Below are 9,888 nucleotides of genomic sequence, written 5' to 3'. Positions count from 1 at the left end.
GCCAGTTTACTGTCCTTTAGATTCTGGGGGGCAGAAAGTTGGTAAATAAAACCTGATTTATAAAAAAGTGACTTTTTGTCATCTCTATGTATCCCAACCTTCACAACTTACCCCCCATGGGTCTCCAACCTCTTCTCTCAACTTTTGCCCTCTGATCTCCTTCCTTTATCCCTTCTGTATTTCTGAGTTTTTACTATTCCCCTGTTTTACTACTTTTTAATATATCCTTTCCTTTTCTATCCCTCTCCATTCCCAGCATTTTTTCTAGCCTGGACCTACATGCTCAAACTGCAGTCTAGACTGCTAACTCGTGACTATAGGCCCACAAAAAGGCCCTCAAACAATATGTTTTCATAGGTCTTGAAAGATTACTGCTGCAAATATTTGATTATTTTACCCTCATCATCTGTTATCTCTATCAGATACTGGGCATGACTATTGTTGTCCCTTTCAAAACCAATAAAAATGACTGTAACAGAAAAGTGATCTTTTGTTTATGAAAGATACTGCAATGTCAATATGACAGCAGACATGTTATCCATTCTCTTTATTTCTAAGGAAATCCAAGGAAAATGATTTCCACTCCTCCATATTTGATGGCTCTCAGTTTCTTCTTGCTAAACCATTCATGAACAAGCAAAACTGAATGTCAGGCTCATAATACTCTCAAATGTATAACTTGGAGGATGAACAGACTCTGTGGCTGATGCAACCGTCATGTCCCAGGCATCCACGAAACCCACACCGACCCCTTGGAAAACCTCTTTAAGAACCAGGTATTAAGTATAACCATGAAAATCACCAATTCTTTCTAGTGGAGCATTTCTTTCTCTGGTGTTTTCAGTTTTGATGATAACTTTGGTTTCTGGGCTCCGGAGCAAAAGGCGTTGCACAGCTCTGCGGATATTAAGTGCCCGTCTAATAAAAAGTTTCAGAGGGAACTGTCGGAAGTGTTGTCCCATGGTAATGACAAAAATAGTGTCCTTTCCTCCTCCTTGTCTGTCAATTTGGCGGCTCGTGTACATGTCCTCCATGAAGTAGTAAAACATGAAGCTCTCGAGGGGAAACCCATGCCTTTTATACGATATATAAATATCTTTTTCCATGTTTATAGCCTCAAGTGTCTTCTCCCAAGAGCTCCATCCGGTCTGATGATGACGAAAATATTTCACAACTGGTGGAGACAAGAGAAACCCACCATGTTATATATGCTCACTGGATAATATCACAGGCATGGTCTTTTAAAGTGTACAGTATGTAAGGAAAAAGAAAAAATATTTATTATGTATTCCATTTGGAAAGTGGTAAACTGACTTGTGATTTGCCCAGGATTGGGAAATCCTTGCATGAGATCTGGAATTCAGAGGCTAGGAGAGACTTTGAGTGGAAACGAGCCTCCAATCCTAAGTTCAGGGACTGAAAGGGTTAACCCACCTGCATGGCAGGTCTGGAAGGGGAGCAGTAAGGGGTCAGTACCAGTCATTGAGGTGCATGGGAGTAGTTCAGGGCTATTAGAAAGTGTGGATTGCCTGACGACTGAAATATTGACTCCTGCAGTAATCCTGAAGTTGACAGGTACCCTAAACCCAAGCGTGGGACTGGTATACTGGCAGTGAGCCACTAAGTTGTGGTACTTATACCAGGATTATGGACTGTTTGCCTTTACTTTTGTCAAAGAAAATTTTTGTTTACTGGTTTTTGAGAACCTAGAGTTTATTTTACAATTGTCTGGCAGGTGATCCTGGGCAGGGGTGGACTGACCATTTGGAAACTGGTCAGTCTGCCCCTGCCCAGGGCCCGGGGTCAGTAGGGGGCCCCATGAGATGCCCCTTGTTCCTTTTTAATAGGCTTTTTTGAGTTTGGGCAAGGACACAGGGGCCCCATGATCCCCTGTTGCCCGGGGGCCCCATGAGTTGTCAGTCCACCCCTGATCCTGGGATTCCAATATTGCAACATATGCAGTTCATCTCTATTATACATTCACATTTCCCCATCTTTTATCTCTGTAGAACCCAACCTTGGGCCATTTTATCTACAAAAAGGCCCCCAGTTAGTTTAAAAAAAAAGTACCTTAGCCCTCAAAATTTACTTTCAATCCAAAGTATTTCCCTGCAGTAATTTATTTTTGGCACCATATGTATGAATAATGCCCAGCGGGAGATTGAGGACATGCTATGAATGAAGGATGTTAGGGCCCTGCAACCTCATGGGGGCATCACCACAACATCCTTTATTCACAATGTAATTATGCAAAGAGAACAGAGATGACATCATTGCCTCTGAATCTCCAGGGACCACTAACCCCTGGGGAAGGTTAGGGAAGAAGAAGAACCTATGTGTCACATGAGTGACTAGAAAACTTTAAAAAAAAGTGTATTAAAACATGACAGGACAGCTCTGGATTTCTGACATAAAGCCTATCTTCTTCCCTGGCTGGAGGATGTCCAGCATCATCCTCATTGCTCCCTATTACAGACTGAGAGCCCTAAAATAATTTTTGTTTCTTTGATAGACCAGGGGGCAGCAACCTGTCACTCCTGATCGACCCATCGATTGTGGGCAGGTGATGGGGAGATAACATTACATTTTCTGCCTTGCTGACCCACAGCCTGTGGAACATTACAGGATGCGATATTCCCGAGTGTGCTGCTCCGATCCCCGTCGGCCCTCCTTTCCTGCCCATCCCAGGTAGTATGTGACATCATGTGTGATGGATGAAACAGGAGGGCTGGCGGGGATCAGCAAGCCAGAACAGGTAGATTTGCCACAGCAACTTCCCTGTGCTGTTCTGCATGTGGAGGAAACTGCTTCTATAACATAGACTACTGTCCCATGCACTGTGCCCTGCTGACCCCTCTGAAATGTACCCTGCTCCCCCCTGTAGTGTTCCCTTCTGACCTCCTGTACATCACCCTGCTGACCCCTGACCACTGCCCTGCTTACCCCCTGCTTTTTTCCCTGCTGACCCCTGTATTCTGCCCTGCTGACCCTCAGTTCTCTGCCCTGCTCATGCTCTGTCTTCTTCACAGCAGATATTCTTTTCTCTGCCTTGCTAACACCTTTCTACTATCCTGCTGACCCCTGTACACTGCCCTGTTGATGCATTGTCTTTTGCCCTGCTGACCCCCTCCTCTGCCCTGCTGACCCCCTCCTCTGCCCTGCTGATCCTGTCCACTGCCCTGCCTTCTGCCCTATCTTCTGCCCTGTGGATGTCTTGTCCTCTTCACTGCTGACCCTGTCCTCTGCCTTGCTGCCCCCAGTCCTCTGCTCTGCTGACCCCTGTCCACTTTCCTGCCCTCCAGTCCTCTGCACTACTGACCCCTGTCCACTTCCCTGCTGACTCCTGCCCACTGCCTTACTGACCTCTGTACTCGGTCCTGTTTAACCCTCCAATCAGCCCTACATACTGCTGACCTCTGTAATGTGCCCTATATACACATTATCCCTGTACCCAGCCCTAGAAATTACTGACCCTTGTGCTCATCCATACAATCTACTGACCCCTGTACACAGCAATGCATCCAACTGACCTCTGTATACTGCCTTACATGCTACTGACTTCTGTACACTGCCTTATACACAACTGACCTCTGTATACTGTCCTACATACCAGTGACATCTGAACACTGTTCTACATATTACTTACTTGTCAAAACTCAGAGCAGACAGCCGGGCTACCATTGAGACCAGCCTAGTCAAGCAAGTCAGCCTGCAGTACCAGTTGTTCTGCCTTCATGATGGATTCCTGCATCAGAGTTGTGAGGGTGGCCAATTATTCTCTAGACATGAAATAATTGTGAATGAAATAGAATGTTGTTTAGGCAGATCATCACTTCACAAAAATGTCCTTCCCCTTATGTGGGCAGGATATTTGTGAGTCAGATGAACTGATTTGTTCCCTACTTGGATTGGCAGCCTCACTGACTAGTCATGAGTTTCCCCCTCCTGAATTCTCTTGCTTTCCTATTGATCTAGCACTTTCTTGCCTTTCTCACTGAGCAATAGTTGGACATGGAAGGTGAACCAACGTCATGGTTAAAATGCTTCTTTGCATTTAAAGAGAGCCTTAGATATGGGGGCTCCTGCCTTTGGGTACTTTAGACAGCACTTACTTTTAATGCCCTCTGTGAAGTGCATGATGAACTGTCGCAATGTTGAATCTCCAATCAGGAAGAGTTTCTTCCCCTGTAGGCACTTCACAAAGTCCTCTGCAGCTTTGTAGGTGGTCATGGTGCAGTAGGCAGGATTCCAAATACTATTAAAAAAGTATCCGCTTGGAAACGTGGAGTTCATACCTGGTTGACATTTTGATTTTGGAGTTAAAGAGGTCGCTGAAAGAATAATGGGTTTGTAAAGGGAGTTAATATTACATAGTAACATCCAAGATGTTCAACCTCACAAAATTTACTCTTTACATCTATATATCCCCCAGGAACCTATCTTTTTTAATTGTTTTGCTATAATGATGAGCAAGGTGACCCCTTCTTTACTATAAAAAAAAATATTTGCATTGGTACATACATACACTAGCAACATAATTCCAATACATAAAAAAAGGGTCGAGATACATACTAGAAAACTACAGGCCAGTCAGCCTAACATCAATAGTTTGCAAACTGTTGGAGGGAATGAAAAGGGATTATATCCAAGAATTTGCTGCTAATAATGTATTTATTTATTACAGGCATTTATGTAGTGCCGTCAATTCACACAGCGCTTTACATGTATTTGCAAAAGATCATTCTTGCCAGACCAACCTATTAACATTCTATGAGGAAGTAAGCTGTAATCTGAATAAAGGAAGGCCTGTGGATGTAGTGAATTTAATATTAGACATGTGCAGTTCCTTTTTTTTCCGAATCCACATGGATTGTGGATTATGGATTGTAATGTTAGAATTGTTTTTGAATCCATTAGAATTATTTTTGAATCTTTGAAATTTCGAATTCGGTCAAATTCAAATAAACATAATGAATTCTGAAAGACGAATTAAACACATTTAACTAATTGAACGAAACAAAATTAGTCAAATAACAAACTGAAACAAAACAAAAACAATTTTTTTCATTTTGCATATGTCTATTTGATACAGTAACCCATAGAAGCTTAATTTACAAATGAAGGTCTGTTGGTATCGAAGATAATGTATGTACCTGGAAAGAAAACTGGTTAAAAGAGCGCATTCAAAGGGTGGTGATAAATAGCATATCTTCTGAATGGTTTGTAGTCATGAGTGGGGTGCCCCAAGACTCTGTCCTAGGACCAATTATGTATAACTTGTTCATAAATGATATAGAGGTTGGTATAAATAGTTTAATATCAGTGTTTGCTGAGGATACAAAGCTAAGCAGGGTAACAACCGCACAACAGGATATAACAACTTTACAGGAAGATTTCAATCAACTAGAGAGGTGGGCAACTACATGGCAAACGAGGTTCAATGTGGGAAAGTGTAAGGTAATGCACCTAGGAGCTAAAATGCATGCAAGTTACATGCTACAGGGAGAACCTCTGGGGGAAAAGAATCTGGGGGTCCTAGTAGATGACATACTCAGCAATAGCATGCAATGCCAAGCTGCAGTAGGCAAAGCCAGTAGACTGTTGATATGCATTAGATATAGGATTTATTCAAGAGAAAATCTATCATTCTACCACTTTACAAAAACTCCGGTCTGGTCTGGTCACATCTTGAGTATGCCGTACAGTTCATGGTCACCAGTCCTCAGGAAGGATGTGCTGGAACTGGAGTGAGTCCAGAGAAGGACAATAAAGGTTATAAGGTGACCGGAGTATCTCAGTTACGAGGAATGACTACAAACATTAAACTTATTCTCACTGAAGAAGAGACACTTAGGAGATGAAATGATCACAATATGCAAATGTAGTCTCCAGTTTTATCTGTTAGTCAGAGGCTTGCTAGAAGTTCGGGATGAGTTAGCCTGATAGTGAGGTTACCTCAGTCCAGGCTGGGAGGCTCTACAGGTCAGGGCTTCTGGAGCCCTCCCACCCTTCTAGAAAGCTCTGGCACTTTCTAGAAGAGGGGCGGAGGAGGCCTGGGTTTTCAAGTTTTGAGGGAACTTGGCCAATCTCCAGGCATGGTGGATAGGATAGCCCTTAAATGTGGGAAAGCCTGCACAGCAGGGGAGTAAGGTGGAAGATGGAGCGAAGGCAGGTGCTGGTGTGTGGAGCCTGGGTGGGGGCCCCAGAGGAGGGGGGGGCTACCTACAGGCTAAAGCTGGACAGAAGGATCTCTACTGTCACACAGTCCACTAAGAAAGACAGCCTGTTGGCAGAGAAGGCACCAGCCCAGTGTAAGGCTTGAAAGTAGCTGCAACCTATTAAGCTACAGGAACAGGACAGTGTGAGTACTTCTTCACCCCCTGGGCCAGAGAGGGGAGAGGGCGGTCAGATGCGATACCCAAATAGATCTCCCTGGGACTACTTCATTGTAGATCTCGCAACCTTTTACTCATGGACACCCTCAGGACATCTGGTGAATAAGGAGATTTTCACCTGGGGTCTGTGGAGGTTCACCAAAGGGGACCTGGTGCTCCTTACAGAGATTGCTTGCTGACTTTTGTCCATGTTTGCTGAGAAGTTTGTCCTCAAAGTTGTACAGTTCCTTGGGCATCCCATATACCCCTAGACCCCATCCAAGTTGTTATCCCCTAAAAAAACAACAAAACCAAGTTCAAGGACTGTTTTACTGACTTCAGATGAGAGTGCTGAAAAATGTGTGGTGCCCTGCTGTGCAGCGCTTGGGGGAACCCAAAAACTCAGCGGCCCTCGAGATGGTAGCGCTACACAAATATGTTTTTTTTAAATAAATGATTTATTTATACAAAAAGGAGTGTACAAACCAGTAGACAAACAGAACATGTTCCAATATATACATCATAAAGAAATGTATAGACAGACAATTATCCAACACAAGTATGTAGAGTAAGAGGTGTAGGAGACCATGAATAATACAAATAACTTAATGGTGACGCTAACATAGGAAATCATTCAGTATCACGTTTTTAGGATAACATAAGGCCAGTCAATGAAGTTGGACGAGCAGCTGTCTCACCTTAAAATGCCCTGTGTTAGGGCAGTTAGGATGTGGAACTCCAGCGGGAAGCATAGATATTTTCAAAAAAACGTTTAGATGGGCATCTTATCAAACACAATATACAGTGATATGGGAATGGTAAAGACATAATTATATACACGCACCCACACCAACATAGGTTAACCACATCCCGTCCAACCCATGTATATAAATGGCCGGACGGAAGCAGTGCAAGGGCGGGTGGCCCTTTATAAACGTCCTCCCCGCTCCGTGAATGTGTGCGCTCCTTGGGAGCGTGCAGCACCGAGATCCGGTGCTCACTGTGTCCTACAGACACCGATCGTTGTACGGGACCTCTGTGTGAGGTCCCAATCTGTCAGGGATCCCCTCGATCCCCGCCGCGATGGTCCCGGCGCAGGCGCAGTATGCCGCCCTGTGCAGGGACGCGGGCTCTAGGTCCGGGCCGGCCGCGGCGCGTGAGTTCGCGCATGCGCAGTAGGAGCCGCGGCCGCCCGCTGGGCACCAATGGCAGCGCAGGGCGCGATATTTAAACGGCCCTGAGCTGTCATTCAGTGCCTTCTGGTCTTGTCCTTGCCCTGTATCCTGTATCCTGAATCTGAACCTGTACCTGTAAGTTGCTGACCCGGATTGTACCTGACCACTGCTGAATTCTCCTGCCCAGACCCTTGCTTTGCCTGACCTCTCTTCTGTATGTCCCCTATTGGATCTGACCTACTGTTGTTGACCTGGCGTGTGACCCGACTATTCTCTGCCCGCTGCCTTGTACCGTGCTGTCCTCCCCGTTACCGACCCGGCTTGCCTGACTCTGCACTTGCTCCGCCATCCATCCATCCATCCATTCCTCCCAGCGGGGTTCCCAGACCTCCTCATATCAGGCTCTCTCCCGTGGGAGCCCCTGGCGACCACCCCTACCACTGACGGGTGTCCTCAGTAAGCACGACCTGGTCCCGGGGTACTCCAAGTCCATCCCCACCATCAGGGGCTCTGGTGAACAAGTACTCTGGGACTTAGACTCCGTGCGCTGGGGACGCCTGATTAGTGGAGTGCTAGTGGTGTCGCCAGGCGGTCCCTTACAGTACCAGAAGGCCATGACTGAGCCTAGAGGAGGGCCCTCCCCGCTGGAAGAAATTTGCAGGCATCTATCTAACCTGACGCAGGCCGTAGCAGCCCTGCAGGATAAATGTATGCAGCTGGAGAACCGCTTCCAGACCTGCTCCCTATCTGACCCAGCCCCACAGGCCCCAGTTTCTGCACCCCCGGCTGCTCTTGAGCCAGCAACAGGGGCCTCCGCCCCGCTACCCATGGCGGAACCCCGGGTACCCCTACCGGAGCGTTTTCACGGGGACCGCACACGCTTCAGGTCATTCCGTGAGTCCTGCCTCCTATTTTTTGAACTTCAACCCCGTACCTTTTTGACAGAATCAGTGAAGGTGGGATTTATAATCTAACTGTTGCAGGGCGAACCCCAAGATTGGGCCCATCGGTTAAGGGGAAACAATGACCCACACCTAGGAACAGTCAAGGACTTCTTTGAGGCGATGGCCATCCTATATGATGACCCGCAGCGGGCTGCTTCTGCCGAAGCAATCTTATACACACTCCGACAGGGCCGTCGGGCGGCAGAGGAATACGCCTCAGATTTTAGGCGCTGGATGGGGGACACTCGCTGGAACGAGTTTGCTTTGTTGCACCAGTTCCGCATGGGGCTATCAGAACCCCTAAAGGATGAGCTGACCCGGGTAGAGGTTCCTGAGTCATTAGAGGACCTAATTGCCCTGACGATAAAGATTGACCGACGACTGCGGGAACGCAGGTTTGAGAGGTCCGGCCAGGGTCGTGGAAACAACTGGGGTCCATTCCTAGGCCCCAGCCAACCACCCAGACCAAGTATCCAGAATCCACTCCCAGGAGATGTTCCAGAACCCATGCAACTAGGCCTGGCCCGGCCCAAATTATCGCCAGAAGAACACCAGCGGAGACGCTCACAGAACCTCTGCCTCTACTGCGGGGAAGCCGGTCATATGGTACGATCCTGCCCTCAGAAAATGAGTAAGTGTACCTCTTTTTCTTCCTTGTCTATTGGCAATGTCAGTCCTTCCCAATACTTAGTTGTACCCCTCTCCTTTCAGCTTCCCGAAAGGACCGTGGAAGTAACAGCCATAATTGATTCGGGGGCATGCAGTTGTTTTCTGGATTTAGACTTTGCTCGTCAGCAGAAAATTCCCCTCCAACCCAGAAAGAGGGGTTTTAACATATTTTTGGCCGATGGTTCCCAGATAAAATCAGGAGTGGTTAATCAGGAAACTCCCCCCATTGCCACTACCATTGCCAACCAACACCAGGAATTCCTCCGCCTGGATGCCATTGCGTCACCTCTGTTCCCAGTCATTTTGGGGCTCCCTTGGTTACGGGCCCATAACCCCCAAATTGACTGGGAAACCGGGTCAATCTTGTTCCCTTCCCCATACTGTCAGGAACACTGTCGCACTTCAGGCCCGGCAGGCCCCCAGGTCCTCCTATGCTCCGAGGGGGATTCTGATCTGAAACAGGTTATTCCCACAGAATATCACGAATTCCTGGACGTGTTCAGTAAACGGGGAGCAGATGCCCTGCCCCCCCACCGCCCGTATGACTGTCCCATTGACCTGTTACCCAGCTCCGAGATTCCTTTTGGGCAAATTTTTCCCCTATCGGAACTTGAATTGGGGGCCCTGAAGGAATACATAGAGGACAGTCTCCAGAAGGGGTTCATCCGTCCCTCCACTTCACCAGCAGGGGCGGGAATCTTCTTCGTGGAAAAAAAAGACAAATCT

General features: G+C 46.9%; 1 protein-coding gene across 1 annotated transcript in view; it reads right to left on the bottom strand.

The window, feature by feature from the left end:
* Positions 1–532: 532 nt before the first annotated feature.
* The window catches only part of LOC149440685 (NXPE family member 4-like), a 50,053-nt gene continuing 40,697 nt past the window's right edge, over positions 533–9,888 (bottom strand). Inside the window, exons 5-6 of the mRNA XM_089658262.1 lie at positions 4,113–4,331; positions 533–1,174 (exon numbers count right to left, since the gene is read on the bottom strand). Of these exons, the coding sequence (XP_089514388.1) occupies positions 780–1,174; positions 4,113–4,331 (614 nt within the window). The 3' untranslated portion in view covers positions 533–779. The remainder of the gene's footprint in view (positions 1,175–4,112; positions 4,332–9,888) is intronic.

This window comes from Staurois parvus, unplaced genomic scaffold, assembly GCF_062004578.1.
Source record: "Staurois parvus isolate SC_StPar_1 unplaced genomic scaffold, SC_StPar_1.0 ptg001060l, whole genome shotgun sequence".
Classification (NCBI taxonomy): Eukaryota; Metazoa; Chordata; class Amphibia; order Anura; family Ranidae; genus Staurois; species Staurois parvus.
This window is presented reverse-complemented; position numbering and strand designations above follow the sequence as displayed.